Source organism: Bicyclus anynana, chromosome 12 (genome assembly GCF_947172395.1).
Source record: "Bicyclus anynana chromosome 12, ilBicAnyn1.1, whole genome shotgun sequence".
In the NCBI taxonomy this organism is placed as follows: Eukaryota; Metazoa; Arthropoda; class Insecta; order Lepidoptera; family Nymphalidae; genus Bicyclus; species Bicyclus anynana.
This window is the reverse complement of record NC_069094.1, coordinates 13,845,347-13,862,595: the sequence shown is the minus strand read 5'-3', so window position 1 is coordinate 13,862,595 and position 17,249 is coordinate 13,845,347. Positions and strand designations below refer to the sequence as shown.

The 17,249-nt window shown below is 34.1% G+C and overlaps 1 protein-coding gene across 1 annotated transcript; it reads right to left on the bottom strand.

The window, feature by feature from the left end:
- Positions 1 to 1,973: 1,973 nt before the first annotated feature.
- LOC112057267 (peptidoglycan recognition protein-like) lies at positions 1,974 to 9,266 on the bottom strand. Its single transcript, XM_024097761.2, has 4 exons — positions 9,173 to 9,266; positions 7,157 to 7,358; positions 5,754 to 5,869; positions 1,974 to 4,579 (listed from the first exon to the last, which is right to left on the bottom strand). Exons 1-4 carry the CDS (start codon positions 9,234 to 9,236, stop codon positions 4,383 to 4,385), a joined length of 579 nt encoding a protein of 192 aa, XP_023953529.2. The 5' UTR covers positions 9,237 to 9,266; the 3' UTR covers positions 1,974 to 4,382.
- Between the last annotated feature and the right edge of the window lie 7,983 nt (positions 9,267 to 17,249).

The window sequence follows — 17,249 nt, the reverse complement described above, 5'->3', positions numbered from 1 at the left end:
TCCATAAACATTAACAGTATCACCTGTACAAAAAAAAAGTATATTTTTCATCTCACTTGAAATGTTACAACATATCAACAAGCTTATTTAAAAAAGTTACTTTTGCTTTGATAGACTTATCCATCAAAGCAAAAGTAAGTTTTATAAATATGAAATTTTTAGTTGGTCATTAAAAAACATAAGATAGCTATTATTTTAAAATTAGCAGATTTAGTCAAAGTTTACATTAAATGTATTATTATTTATAGTCATAAACAATTGCCAGTGATAAGATAAAATATTCCTATCGTATATTTAAAAAAAAACGCACGTGTATAAAAAATTGTTTGTATTTTTGTGATAATTTAACAACTATAAAACTAGAGTGGTGGATATAAATCATTGCCAAATTGAGATTTCTTGTACTTAGTTAGCATTTTCCTTGCTGTAGTGAGATGAAAAATTTTGTTGCGTACGTTTCTTTTATTTAACCTCTCGTACATTCAAGAGGAATGTATCGACGCTCAGGGTTCTTTTTTTTAATCTTCCAATCCTTCGTTTGTTTGGCATTGAAAAAGTGATAAAAACACGACACTTCTGCAGATGACTTGCGCTTAAATCAGTTGAACCTAAATAAACTAAACTTTACGGAAATACCCGAAATGATCGGCTTGGCTGACTAGTCGACATTTTTGCAACCGACTAGTCGGCTAGTCGGCAAACGACATAGTCTGCGCATCTCTAGTTTTTAGGCAATAATTATGGGTAAAAAAATTGTTCTTGGGAATTATTTATCAGTATATTTTAATGACTCAAAACCAGGGCCATTCATCTTATAGGAGAGGGGATATGGAGCTTAGACCCACCACACTGTTCCAATGCGGGTTGGCGGGCTTAGGGTGATATAGCTTTGACTACTTAATTAACATGCTCCGTGCCATGCCTTAGAGCATGTTAATTATTACTATTCTGACAGTTAGAGCATGAGTATAACACTACCAACTTCACAAATCCGGGCTAAAACTTTGCAGTGAAAGTTTCTACAAAGACAGGAAAGCTCTGTATTTTCCATATAACGAACCCAACTGCCGCGTATTGCAGACGTACATAATTGGTGTTAATTACAATTTTATGACACGTTCTTGTGAAAAAGGATCTTCACGGTCAATAATTGTTTGGATTCTCAAATTAAATAAGGAATACATTTAAGGAAACTTAAATGTTATAACCAGCGGCGAAGAGTTTGTCCAAGCCGATTCCCGCCGGGTTACCTTTTAAAAATCATGCTTAATCATTGTTGTACTGTATCTAAATATATGAGAAACGGAAAATTGTATCACGCTATATAAATTTCCTTTTCGGCTTACCTTTTTCTAAATTCCATCCTTCGCCACTGATACTTATTTGTTAATCCTAGTTTGGTTATGCTAGCCACCCACCATTCAATAAGTCCACAAGCCTGCATCGCTTACGACTAATCGTATGCCAGACGCGATTAATGTCTTACACATAGCGACCAACACACGATCAGTTTTATCGGACGTCAAGCTGTTAGCGCTGTAGGCACGTGGATTTATCGGATGGTGGGTGGTTAGCATTACGATTACGATATTACTGGTTTGGCTTTGAATTATTAATAATTTTGGACAATGTGCAAAAACGTTCCCGGTCTATACATTAGCATACAATATAAGGATCTTTGATCTTTTAAACAATTATTTAATTTATTTTTGCCGTCTGGTTTAAATAAATCGAATATTTATAATACTTACATAGTTACAAAGGGTTATGTACCTATGCCTGTAGTTTGTGCTCGTAATATACTGTAGGTATGATTGATACCTATGCTACGGATTTTGAGGTACTGGGTTCGAGCTCCTGGTCGCTCTATAGTAAGTTATTCTTTCTTTCGATTTGTTTTTTTTAATTTCTCAGTAGCAACTACGAGTAAAAGCCTGGAGATGGGAAGAAAAATAAAAATGTAGATTTTTCGTATTTTTTATTAGAAACAGCAAAAAATAGAACATTGACACTTCAGCCCCCATTCGCACGAGAGTTTTTTTTTAACGGACGTTAAAAAGCGTTCAAATACAACAAATGCATTCTTAAGTATATGTTTACACGACAGCGTTTTAAAAACCCGACACTTTTTATCGAGCAGTGTTGCATTTTCAATTTTGGACGTTGAAAATAATCGTAGACCTTCATTTAACTTAATACTATATTTGAACACTTTTTAACGTCCGGTAAAAAAACTCTCGTGCGAATGATAGCTCAAGAGAGTGCCATTTATTTTCCGGTACCTACTCCTTAACAAAGCGTTGCGTCAAACCGCGAGAAAACAAAGCTTTGTTATTTCCTCATTAATTATTTCATTTCACTTTTCTCTTAATTAAATTTTATAATTTACTGAAAGTACAAGAAATTTACTCCACCTATTTATAAAATTCATTAAAATATAGCTATATACATTTATACAGGGTGTCCCGTAATTAATGGATAAAACGCAAATGGTAGATACACCACTCAAATATCTAAAACTAATTTTTAAATAGTTTTAAAAGAACTGATTTAAATTTTTCTATCTTGAATCAGTTTTTTCAATGGTGTAGCTACTGTTATTAAGATTTTTATAGATCTAATTTATTGTTAAACATAACTGATTTATATATTACGATATATAATATATATATATACATAACTGTAAATGGGGTTTTAATCCATTAGTTATCCTTATGTTTGTAGAAAGAGAATTGAAGGCTTCGATAATTAAAAAAAATATGACATTCGTCATCGTTAGGCCTAGTGATCAAACTATCAATCGGATATATCATTCCCATAATTTTTTTTAGTATTTAAAGCGAATGTGAAGTTAAAGTGTAATTTGGCAACATGCCCACGGATTGACAGCACTACAAGTAATATTAACAGTCTGTGCTTATTATTGAAGTAAAAAATATTAGTTACTTTTTCCTAGACGTAGACAAAATTTAGTTTTGACATGTATAAGTTTATATTTATTTCAATTTTTAATTGTATTTCTTAATTAAAACAATTGTGTGATGGGGGTAAGTAATAAATACTCAAACAATTATATATATTGTAAAATTTGAGCGTCATGTATATGGTAACACACTGCGACTTTATATTTTTTATGAGCACCCTGTATATTTAAATGTATTAAGGCAAATAAAGTTCATTTTATTTCATTTTTGCATGCATTGCATGCATTTGCATTCAAAGGTGAAACTATTTAGTCTTAAGCCTTGTCACTTTAAGTTACACAAAAAAAATTTGGTTTTCATGTTTGAAAATGAATGTTTATTAACTTATGACTAGAAATTTTAACACAATATAATGTACAGAATTAAAAGAAAATTACCAAATAACTAAAGTTCTATAATATAATGTTCTCGCTTAAGACTGCTAGGTAAGAAACTAAAGCCGGTGCTTCATGTAGCACATAATATTATTATGCTTAAATTATTTGAACATTTAAATAACGAACTTTGTACATTTGCTTGTCCAGTTATTGATGCAACCCACTGCTACTCCATCTTTAAACAGTACGTTGACTTTGAATGCATTAAGCGAGTAAGGTAAAAAACCAACACCGTTCGGCAAAGTCCATTTCTTTGCGCACTTATTTGAACAAGATTCAAAGTGCCTGATATTTAAGTGTTGAAATGTTTGAATCTTTATGTACAGCTTAAGAAATACCGACAAAGACGTTATAGTTTGAATACTTAAAAAAACTACAGACAACAGTATACGATTTACATAATAATGGAACATAAAGGTGAAAGAAAAAACCGTTATATTTATGGTAGCGGAACACGCAAGTGGAATTAATCTTATTTAAAAAACGTCGTCTACAACAAAACAATGCCTTGCATGACACTTTTTTCTAGTCGTAATGCTCGAACTCATTCGATTCATATTTTTGCTCAAAAAGTAACCTTTTGTAACGTGAAATGGGTTGCAGCAGTGATTGTACTATCATTTTGTGGTAGAGGAAACACCTCGAGCAGGTCCCAGGACTTGTGACCTTCGTTGTAGGTTTAAAAATCCTTTTAGAATGCATTAACCCTCACCTTCCCTATCCGATATCTCCACACTAAACAATTTATGATCAATAATTACACCACATAACATTATCGCACAAAATCACTAACGTGATTGGCAGCGAGACGGCGTCCACGCTGCCTAACAAAGAACTGAACTCAAATTATAAAATACCCCCTTTTTATAATATCAATAATAAACAGCACTCATTTTCGAAGAGCTCGTTACACTATGTTCTGCTCAAAGATCCAATTTATCTTCATACTAAAGTCTCAAAATCGGTTCAGTGACTTAGCTATAAAAAAGTAACAGACAAATCACTTTGTCTGGATTTCATGTTAATTCAAAATGCTGACGTCACGCAACCAATGTGGCCAAGTTTCAATGAGATTCTGTAACTCGGCTCCAGGACTGATAGTGGCAGTCAGTTGGAGGTGACCCACTAGGTGGTACTTCTCATCCAAATTCTTGTTTCCTACTGAACATTCGAGGAATTTCTGTGCGGCCTGCAATGCTTGGGGAGACGGCAATTTTTCTGAAAGAATAATCATAAGTAAGTATAGATTCAGCTAACTACTCCGTTGGTTCAGTGGTTAGGTGTGAGGTATCACGAGATCGTGGGTTCGAATCCTGGGTCGGATTATGTGAGAACTGTACGAAGGCACCGGTTCACATTTATATATGTCAACTAACATATGTTAAAGTTAATGAATTAGACTGCTGATCACTATCATTAACATCTGATAGCGGTCGTTAATGGATTTAACAATTACCACCTTAAGCCCGCCAATCCGCATTGAAGCAACGTGGTGGGTTTATGCTACAAATCCCCTCTCCTAAAAGAAGGCAGGCCTGACCCCATAGTGGGCCCTTAAGCTGATAATGATGATAGATCCAATAATAAAGACCTTATATTCTTTAAAAAAAAAAACATTGAGAACCTCCTAACAAAGTCTTTTACCAGACTAAACACAAATGTATAATCTACTCATATTATTTAAAACTCATACTTCGGGATCATGAGAAAGTTTTATTAACTTGATATGTTATCTTGAGAAGCTTCAAAACTGTCATATTTTCGTACATTTCAATATAGAAAATTAGAATTGAAGTTTGAATTTATTCGTATAAAACTTTACTCATCATCTGGCGAATCCATATCAGGTAGAGTATTTTCATTATAAGACTTTTCACTATCAAAAAGACGTGTTTCTAAACTAAATAGGGTAGTTCAGTCATATCAAATTTAATATAAACAATATTAATTGCGTATATAGGTAGATTAAAGGTTCGAAATATATCTATATCAATTAATAAAAGTTAAGGATTTCTTATAAAACTTGATATAGAACTTAATTAAAAAATCATGTATTTTTCAAAATTTTCCAAATGTCAAAAACGCTGTCGTCCATTTTGTGACGTCACAATGTTACTTGGTGTACTAAATAATCGTTAACTAATATTTTTATCAAACGCTCCGTTTGTAAAGAATTTGTTAACGTGACGTCATGAAACAGTTGAAATATAGACCATCATGGCCGACAGGCGTTTTGGATCGTATTGTCAAAAAAACTGTAAGAACCGGAATTTGTATCATACTGTATGAATTTCCTTTTCTTCGGGACGGCTTCACCTAAATTCCATTATTCGCCACTGGTACTATTTTTGATAACACCACTGGTAATATATATTATTATTTTTAAAATTACCTCTAAAATCCCCGACAAAAGAGATACCAATAGATTTCTCGTTCCATCGAAAAGTGTGCGCGCCAACTTTCCATCCCGCTCCTTCATACACTTTCCCATTGCCGCCAACTACGAAACTGAAACGAATACCGTTTTGTTAAACCTCATCTATATGAAAATGATAATACGAAACGACAATATTAAGTAAGCAAATCTCAGCAGAAAACCTCCTTATTATTGGACTAGCGGACGCCCGCCAATTCGTCCGCGTGAAAGTCGATGTAAACTATCAACTACCCCTGCCATTGCCCCACCCTACCCCTACCCTACCCTAACCCTATCCAACCATTTTTGGCATCAGTATCGATCACTAATCATCCCCGTGATAGTTATTGTGGAAATATATTTCATGTACAAAATTTACCTCTCTTCAGATTTTAAAAAAGCAGGAGGTTCTTAATTCAGTTTTAATGTTTTTATAAGGTAACGGAAAAAAATAAGAACAAAGCCTATCAATATTTATGTTAGATTGGTTTGATTGGATTTTTTTTCCTTCATTTCAGTTTAGATATACTAAACTAATTTCAAAAAATCGACAGTATCGAAAAATGTTTCGAAGACGAAAGTCTTCAAACAGTACGTGTTGCCAATGATTACCTACGAATCTGAGACTTGGTCTCTGACTATGGGCGTTATTAGAAGTCTCAAAGTCACTCTGCGGGCGATGGAGCTAGCTATGCTTGGAATTTCTCTGCGTGATCGAATCAGGAATGAGAAGATCCGCAGACGAACCAAAGTCACTGACATAGCTCAGCGAGTCGCGAAGCTGAAGTGGCAATGGGCAGGCCACATAGTTCGAAGAGCCGATGGACGTTGGGGTCCCAAGGTGCTGGCAACCCCGCACCGGAAAGGTGGACTAGGTGAACCGAGGATATCAAGCGGGTTGCAGGGAGTCGCTGGATGCTGACGGCTCGAGACCGTTGTGCTTGGAGGTTCATGCAAGAGGTCTATGTCCAGCAGTGGATGTCTATCGGCTGATAAGGTGGTAAGGTAAGGATAATTTGAAAAAATCTATTATAATACTAAAATTGGTGTTTATGACCCAATTATGACCCCTGGCTTTGATTCTGAGGGCGTTGTTTCGAATCCAGTCTGCCGACTGGTGCATGCATCTGTAGCTTTTCAGTTGTGTGCATTTTATTAAATTAAATATCACGTGTCTCAAACGGTGAAGGAGAAACATCGTGAGGAAACCCGCATTCTTGAGAATTTACTTAACTCGTTACGTGTGTAAATTCTATCGATCCGCAATAAGGCAGCGTGAAGGACTATTAACCTAACCTCTCTCATCCTGAGGGGAGACTCGTGGTAAACAGTGAACCACATATGGATTGTTAATGATGAAACTTCTAAATAATACTTACGACTGTGCAATATCGTCGAAGCCGTTTTTTATTTGCATCTCTCTTATAAATCTAACTGCTTCTTCACATTCAGCGTCAGTCGAACATTCTGGGGTAACTGTATGCTGTACTACGGCTATCTTCACAGGTCTTGAGAGTTCCTTTGACCTGTTCAAAGGACTGCCGCCCCATTTTTCTATTGGCACTGCATCACAATCAGCCACTGTAATAAAAAGATTAACAACTAATTAATTACCAACCGTGCCACGTATAAAAAACGCGCGGCCTCCGGCCGTGCACTTTTAATTTAGTATTAAAGAGTGAAATTTTTCCGAATTATTTTACCACGGTTAATTTTGGTGGCATTTCATGGCTGGCTTATATTTGAACAAAGGATTGCTGCTGTCCATTGGGGAATGTAGCCCTTTTAATATTCTTGCCAACTTTCCACGTGGATATTTGTGCTATTACGATTACTTGGCTTAAGTTTCTTATTGTATTCCGTTTGAATTTATTTCGTATTTAAAAAAAATATAAAAGGAAATAATATTTCTGTTTAGACTAGTAGGCCACATGCAGATTCACCCTCGTAGTTCCCGTTCCCGTAGTCTATAGGTACCTACCATTAGAATCACCATTATCAGGGATATCAGAGATAAAAGAATGTTTCAAATCGATCTAGTAGTTTCTGAGCTAACAAATTTAATTCAATACAATTATTTTACGTAGAAGTGTTTTACAAACCACGTTTGATCAAACATCGACGGCCTATACCAGGGTTTCTCAAAGTTTGGTACGCGAACGCCTAGGGGTTCGCCATTCGACGGCAGGGGGTTCGCGACAAGATTTACGTAATGTTGGCTTGATAACTGATACCAAGTCAGAATTGAGGTTAAAATTGTCCAAAATTACTCCTAACACTGAATCAATTTGCGACAAGAAACAAGCACACCCATCTCATTAATATTACAAAGACATTTCTTTTCAGTACTTTATGTGTTCACTTTTATAGAAATAAAAACCTTATTTTCTTCAATAGTCAAATTTATTTTTTTCTTTGAAGGGGGGGGGGGGTATTCATTAGTTAGTAAGAGATTAGCTGTCGCTTGGAAATTTTAACAGGGGTTCGTGGAGCCGAAAGTTTGAGAAACCCTGGTCTATACTTTCAAGCTAAAATACGTTTATTGATGAATACACGAGTAGGTATGAAATATCCATCCAACACGAGTTGCTTATTTCCCGTAATCTCAAATTACTTTCCAGGTATTGCAATATTTCCGTATAATGGATTTCCTGTGTTTCTTTAGCGGTAAAAGCAAATACCTTTATTTGAAGATTTATTTTTATGAAATATTTTCATCTCGTAGCCGATGGGTACAAACCAAGACAAACCTGTTATCGGAATCAGGTTTAACATCTGTACTTTACGATGCTGAGCTTTTTTTTTATATTCTGATGTGTAAAAACGAAGAAATACTTATCGATAAGACAGGTTAGTTTTTTTCTGACCTTTAAGGGATAAAATCTCATAAACTTAGGATTATTACTTTGTTGTCCGTCTGTATGTCTGTTTGTCAAAATGCTTCATCACAGTATCGAGTTAAACTTTTCAAAACTTTTAAGTTAGCGTAACAAAGATACGACTGTTTAAGCAGTAAAAAACGTAAAAACATTTCACCACATTCAAAGGAATCTAAATTTATAGTGTGTGTACTTTCCATTGACCCAAAACTATGAAATTTGGCAAATGATAGTTACCATTTTATACAAGACTACTTATACCCCAAAAAATTATTGCATCTTGTACAACAATCATTTTAGTACCAATATTACACGGTCGTAAAAGAGTTAGGGTTATAAACTAAAGCTTTTTTTGGGGTTCTTCGCTCGCCTATTGAGAAAAATTTCGTGGTTCTATTTTCACACGGGCCTATTGACAATCCAAAAACATCTATACATTACCAAAGCACACATTTGGTTACTGACATAATATTATTATGTAAATACATTTTTATGTAACAAGGAAAACAAACATACCAGTAAATCGGAACTGACTGACTGTAACGACCACGAGGAAAAGAGCAATTTGTGCGGTGGCCATCTTGAAAACTGAATACACACAAGTCTCCGATTAGACGTTGTTAGAAATGAGTAGAATGACCGCTCGCAAACGTATATGTACTCGTAGTAATTCAATAGGACGAGGTACATCCCCAAACATCTGATAAAGGACACTTCAGTTTCTATAATGGGGATGATGACTAGGTTTCTATACATCGATTAACCGACTTCCAAAAAGGAGGAGGTTCTACGTTCGGCTGTATGTATGTTTTTTTATGATATATTCGGGTAAATAAGGTCAATGTTAACTAATTTATACATAAAAAACAAAGATTGTCTTTCATTATCAACCCATATTCGGCTCACTGCTGAGATCAGGTATCCTCTCAGAATGAGAGGGGTTACGTTAGGGTCCAAACGCTGGCCCAATGCGGATTGGCAGACTTCACACAGAGAATTGTGAAAATTCTCTGGTATAGCATATTTCTTAAAACCACACAACTGAAAAGTTGGAGGTGCATGCCCCGGACCGGATTCGAACCCTCACCTTCCAGAACCGGAGGCAGAGAATCTTAGGCCGTGATATCCGCTGGGCTATCACGGCCTAAGATTGTCTGTATATTTGCAAAATAAATAGGATTATAAAATTTCATAAAAAATTCAATAAATCTATTAAAAATCTTTTATCGTAATTAGATGAAAATTCATACAGTTTTAGATTCCTTACCACTTCTGAAAATTCTTTTACAACTAGAAAGGCACGTTATTTGTGATATAAGCTATATTTTATCCCCGTATTCTCACGCACAAACTTTACCTCTTTTATAGATCTATGTCTAAGTAAAAAAATAAAGTCATTCAGTTTGTATACTACCTTACATATTACTTAATCAACGATTCACTTATCTAATCATTTATTGCCATATCTCACATTTGGCTAATGAGATAAGTATTTTTCAGTCTTGTGACATTGTAGCATCCACGTGATTTTCGCCTGAAGATAAACTGTAAATTATTATTTAACATGCATGTCATAAGATAGAAATATTTCTTTATTTATTAACCGACTTCAAAAATAGGAGGAGGTTCTTAATTCGACGAGTATGTTTTTTTTTCAATGTTTATTACCTCATAACATCATTATTAATTAAACAATTTAGAAAAGTCTTTTTTTGCTTAAAAAAGATGGTCCCATTGGTCATTAGTCCCATTTTCATGAAAATCGGTTTAGTATTTTTGTGTTAAAATGAAAAAAAACTGAATAAAAGATTATCACTCTACGGCAGGTTTTGAAATGATTAACATTTCAAATTACCTTCACGAACTCCAGCGTTAGTTTTTTGTACTAATGTCCTGAATTAGATTCCTAACTCGAATTTAAATTATACACCAATATCAACCCCATTTCACCCATTTTATTTTTATTGACATTAGATCTTGGACCACGAAAATACCGACATTAGGAAACTCGTTAAAATTGAACCTGAAATTCATGGTGAAGAAGAAGAAGTTTTTAAAAAATAACTGACTGATGCATAACAGCAAAAACTACTAGAGAATCACGATGAAAGTATTTTTGTAAAATTCAGCTTTTGAAGAAAATGAAAAGTAAAATGTATGAAAGTATATTTAAAGGGTCAGGAATAACAAAAATAACAATTATTTAAAACATACTCATTTTAACATGAAAATGGAACCGACTTCAAAGTCGGTATCTTCGTGGTCCAAGATCTAATGTCAATGAAAATGAAATAGGTGAAATAGGGTTGATATTGGTATATTATTTAAATCCGAGTTAGGAATCAGAAATCTAATTCAGGACATTTGTACAAAAAACTAACGGTAAACTAAAGGTAATTTGAAATGTTAATAATTCCAAACTCTGTCATAGAGTGATAATCTTTTTAACATTAAAATGGAACATACTTCAAAGACGTATTTCATTTATTTTAATTTTAACACAAAATTAACCGATTTTCATGAAAATGAAATGAACCAGTCTGGAATCTCTTTCAACCAAAACAAGAATTTTCAAAATTGGTTAATAAATGACGAAGTTATGATATGATATACGCATCTAATTGGAAACCTACTTTTTTTAAGTCGGTTAAAATACATAATATATTGTTCTAACTGGCGCCGCGCGGTTTCACCCGCATGGTTCCCGTTCTCGTAGAAATATGGGGCTAATATATAGCCTATAGCCTTCCTCGGTAAATGGGCTATCTAACACTGAAAGAATTTTTCAAATCTGACCAGTAGTTCCAGAGATTAGCGCGTTCAATCAAACAAACAAACTCTTCAGCTTTTTAATATTAGTATAGATTATATCGCTTTCACAATATTATCTGCTTATCTTATGATTTAGAACCGGAAGTGTTATATTTTTTCGTACCTACTCGTATGTACCTACTTAAACTTATTTTCAGTAATTCCCTACAATCTTCGTTTATCGCATGATTGAACAGTACTTTTCTACTATCAGCGTATTTGAATGATAGCTTGTATCTAATCTTTTAATACTTACTATATGTCTTTTTGGACATCTTAAGATAATATTGCCTCTGTAAGTGTAGGTCAGGAAGTTCAAGAATTCTCTAGATACCGTACACCGTTGAATATGCCCGAAACATTCGCGACTTTGTACACGTGGAAATTAATGTAACTTTCAACCCCTGTTTCACCACTTTAGGGGTTGAATATTTAAAATTCTTGAATTATATTCTACTTTATTTTATAATTTATAAAAGTTTTAAAACTGTAACTCTAAAAATTAAGAACTTTCAATGCTAACTTTCAAACCCTATTTCACCCCATTAAATTTTTATTTTAGGGTCATAAAGTAAAGCAGTGTTTTGCTCCAAGGTCCCATTTACCATTAAACCGTGAAAAGGTAACAGACAGACAGACTTAATTTCGCTTATACAATATTGGTAGGTATAGATTGTACCTACTATGGTTTTATAGCTTAGTCTGAAAACTGATATATTTCTTTGAAGAAATAATGGCAACCCTAATACCACTAATAAAATTTTCCCGACGTTATATCTGGTACTAAATAATTAACACAATTATATTTTAATTTTTATGCTATTCAATACATTAGCGCAGTCTAGCTAAATACGTTGCAAGTGTTAAGAGTTCTGTATCATCATCATGTCATCTGATGTTTGTTGACTGCCTACTGTCCAATAGTGGGCAACCAGTTTTTCCTTATGCCTTTCCTATTAAAATAAAAAAATCCTTCTTCGTCTCATTGCAGGCCTATCTCAATTCTTCCGCTGCGCTCTAAGGTTCTTGAACGTATTGTCCATCAGCAACTTCGACATTTTCATTCTAAATAATATATCCTATATATCAATATATAATCAATCAGTTTTTCAACCCACAGCGACACACACATAGCGACATCAGGCACAATATGGATAACCAACTACTGAGCGTTTTGTCGTTACTTGACTTTAGTAATGCGTTCGACACTGTTCATTTACATATTTTTTTAGGCATAGGTACTGAAGTCAATTATAATTTCCAGCAGTGCTTGGGTTGGGGTTATAAGTTTGTCGTGTCGGTCTCTATATAATCTGTACCATTGTAGCTTTTAAATAAATGGACTGGCTATGTCGCGTTTATTTGGTTTGATAACTAATAAAAATAAGAAAATTCGAAAATATCAGTGTTTTCATTCGAAAGTATCTTTTATGATTCGTGACTTAAAGTTGTTATTCCAAGTAGGTACCTACTTGGAATACTTGGAATAATGGAATCTCGAGGAAGAATCACAGTTGCTCAGTTTGCCTCCCTGGCCTACGATTAACAAGAATAATTCACAAAATTACAGAAAAAGTAACAAAAAACTACGTACATATAACAAAAATGTAAAAAATGAATTTAAATTACTCTCACAAAAATTGTACAAGCTACGATGTAAATCATGATATTGACTATTCATTTTATCTTGAAACTCATCGGAGGTCTTCTTCTTGTTCTTCAACCTAACATAATTATACAAAATTCATATTTTGTATAATTATGTTAGGTTAAGACATAAACTATTATACAAATCGTTGACTGATGATGATGACTGCAGCAAAAAATATTAAAACGATATCATCCCAATGGATCACAAACACAAACCGCGACCCTCTCATAATATCTCTGAACAATACGGCTAAACCACTGAGGATAAACCCATAATCTCTCACAGTCACTGGATGCAAATCACCGTGAACACGCTTAGAAACTGTAAAGAACCTCTTCCTAAAGACCATTCATAACAGATTGATTGAGACTTTCCGTCCTTTATGCCTACATACAACAAAAAAGAGAAAACTGAGTGTCTGTATATTCTAGTATTACTATGAGTGTAGAAGTTTGTGCTTTTATATTACCGGCTTCCAAAAAAGAGGAGGTTCTGTTTTTAACTGTATGTACCTACCTATGTGTTTCCTGAATTAATTTCTTTTAAGCATTTATTTTAATGGATATGTTCTAATTTTTATGACATCGGTATGATCAATAGTCTATTAATTGATTATAAAACACGGCTAAAACTCACGTAATATTAGGTCGGAGTATGCCCGACTAGTTTCGAACCCATACGGGGCCCTCAGTCATGAGCTGGTTCTTGCATCGCGGCACGATCCCAACTCAAATCAATTGTCTAGTTCCGCTCCAGTTAGTCGAAAGGAGGTGTTAGGAGTCCGAGGTACTAGTAAGTATGCAATAGTCAAACAACACTGTATCGAGCCTTCAGAATCCAGCGGCTCCCTGCAACCCGCTTGATGACCTCAGTCCACGTTCATCGGCTCTTCGAAAATTATTCTCATATAATCTCAGTAATTTTAGTTCTTCTGCGGATCTCCTAATTTCTGGTTCGATTACGCAGAGATACTCTAACCATAGCTCGCCCCATCGCCCGCTGGATAACTTTCAGCCTTTTAATGAAATGAATAAAGTTAGCCACCGAGTCTCAGATCCGTATGTCAGTACTGGCAATACGCACTGTTCGAAAAGTTTCATACTTTGTTTTCATGAATATTTGAATGTTTGATACTAAGATTTTTTCTATATTTATAATCTTAGTTACATACAAGGAATCTCGTTATTTCTTTCTAATATTAAAGTCGCAGAAAATCTTACTGTATAGATTTTATTCTATTTGTACTGGTATAGTGTTCAGCTTGTCAAATCTAAAGCCTTCAAACAATCTCTACATCACAGGAAATTTTTATCGCAAAAATCTAAATTCCATGTGGAAAATAGCGCTGGCGATAGCTGCTAAAAATTGGAATACAAAATTTGTAAAAAACATTGTCATACAATAAGTCTCGCTGCGTAAAAAGTTATATGTATTTTAAAAACGGAAACTACTTCCATAAAAATGAACTACGAATAACTATTCAACTGAATAAAACTGTTTCCGGGTAGTTTGTAACATTTCTAGCAATTTATAATCTAACCAACTAAACTTACTAACTAAATCAAATCATTTACTTCAAGCAGACTTGGTAGTTAGTTAACAAGTGCTTTTGTATCTTCTCAATAACCTTCATCGATCTCTCCTCAGAACTCGAAACTCAGAAGTTGTAAAATATTATTAACCGTGAACTGTGAAAACTGTATGTTTTAACTCATTGTTTTTTTTGGCAAGTCCATGATTAATTTAAAAATATCCAAATAAAAATCTTATCACCCATCCATCTAATTTTTCAAACATTAATAATAAAGCGTTAAAGGAGATGATCCAATTCAGGTTCACTCTTGTACCTCGTATCATTAACATATAAAAAATACAAGGATTTTATTACAATCTAAATGAGTGAATAAGTCTAACTAAATAAAAGGAAATAAATAAAATTAAAACGCAAGTGAATTGTGAATAAGTATTTAACTACCTATAAATAAGTATTTAAACTCAGTTATTCTAATATTTGCACTATAATTTTCAGAGTTTACTCCGATTTTTTTTTAATTTGCCGGGCGATTTCAGTCTCTATTAGCCAAACTTCATAATGTTATGAAGTTTGGCTTACGTTGGCTTCCTAATAAATAAAATTAATGAAATTTCTAACAATAGTAAGTGGACGAAATCGATTTTTTATAGTATATTACAAAAAAGGGAATATATGCAGACAAAGCCGAGAAAAACACTAGAGTATTGTAAATGAAGCTACATGGCATTTACCATAAGTGATTCCCCTTTAAATAACAACAGTTTATGGACAAGAATGAAAATAAACTAGGAAAACTTACGTAATATGCAATGCAATATTACATTTATCAAAATACCGCAAACCGTTTTCAAACTGGAGCTACACACGATTGGGTATTTTGTCGAGACCGGAAAGTAAGTAAGTAATTTAACGCTAAGTGAGCTATTTCGGCTGAGAGTACTTTCTAAGAATTTGCGTGAAAACGGAAATTATTTTTATATAAATAATCCATATCTTTAGGATTTAGAATATACCAGGATCTTCATGGTTACATTACCTACCAAAGGTAGTTTTTTGTGTTCTCGACGATTGTATTACATTTAATTTTTTGTATTTATTTCACTTTTTAACATACAATGTGATGTAGTATTAGTTTAACTATATTTCATATTTTTACTTATTTTACCTGGAGGAGACAATTCTGACTGCAGCATCCAATTGTTTTTACCAGAACAGAACAAGTATGCAAACGTCATAAGTTTAAAAGAAAGTGGTTCAAGTTTACAAGATTAACTGAACTGAAGGCGAGCCTACTTTGTCTTTCCGTTACGTTACGTGTGAATGCTCTCTAATAGGTGCAGGGTAAAGGTCAGAGAGATGCTAATCTCGACCTTGCTGATCTGAGATCTCCGCTAACGTCAAACGTATCAAATCTACAACAGGTGTAAACACATTATAGTCATTGTTATCAACGTAAACAACGTAATGGGATTAATTGTATTTGTGTTGACGTGCAGTCTATGGCCTTTGCACGTTCGTAGGTTATCTTCCTAATTAGTTCTTCGCATTAAATTGTGTGAGAGAGCCAGTTTAGCTCTGTGGATAGAACCTCTGCCTACGATTCCGGAAGGTGTGGGTTCAAATCAGGGCATGCACCTCCAACTTTTCAGTTGTGAGCATTTTAAGAAATTAAATAACACGTGTCTCAAAACGGTAAAGGATAAACATCTTGAGGAGACCTGCATACCAGAGAATTTTCTTAATTATCTGCGTGTGTGAAGTCTACCAATCCGCATTGGGCCAGCGTGGTGGACTATTGGCCTAACCCCTCTCATTCTGAGAGGAGACTCGAGCTCAGCAGTGAGCCGAATGTGGATTGATAATGATGATGATTAAATTGTGCCTTGTTGTGAGTTCTTTCTAAGAAATTAATAAACCGTATCTTAGAAGTTTAATTTTTTTTTTTTACAGCGTACTTGGTTTTAATTTCAACTCGAGAGCATTGCCGAGATAAAAACAGATATACAGATAGATAGACAGATTGACATTTCGTATTCAGAGATTTTCTCATTTCCTTAAAAAATTACAAATAACAACAGCCAAGAGACCGACAAGCTTCTGAAAGCCAAACTGTTGTTCGCGTCAAACAACTTTAGTAATTCAACACTCCAGCGATTTCCTGAGTGACGTACTGTTCACGGTGGGTGCCTGTAAACAACAGTTTTCACGAGGAAACACACAAAAGGGAAAGAGATTGATACCTCGAGCAAAAACTTTGGTCAAAAACTTTTTTGTTTCGTTAAACATGTGAATTAGGATGTAATGTGGTTTATATTAAGGTCTAAAAGCCTGTCAGTGCCAGATCTTTGTGATTTAAAAAACAAAAATACCTTGGATACAATATTATGCCAATAAACACAATATCTACTAATTATACAGGGTGCTCGGGAGTATTTCCCAAACCTCTAGGTTTATATTCTTTAAGGAAAATTAATTAACTATGTCAAAGGAACGTGTGTTCTAAAATGAATATTTTCGCAGTAAATAATATTTGTTTTACAAAATGTGTCCCATCATTATAATAATAACGTAGCGAAACTTATTCATTGATAAAATAT

Coding starts and splice junctions, on each gene's coding strand:
- LOC112057267 (XM_024097761.2), bottom strand. CDS start 9,236: ATGGCCACCGCACAAATTGCTCTTTTCCTCGTGGTCGTTACAGTCAGT. Junction 7,359..9,172: donor CAGTCAGTTCCGATTTACTG/GTATGTTTGTTT, acceptor TTTTTATTACAG/TGGCTGATTGTGATGCAGTG. Junction 5,870..7,156: donor TTCGACGATATTGCACAGTC/GTAAGTATTATT, acceptor TATTCGTTTCAG/TTTCGTAGTTGGCGGCAATG.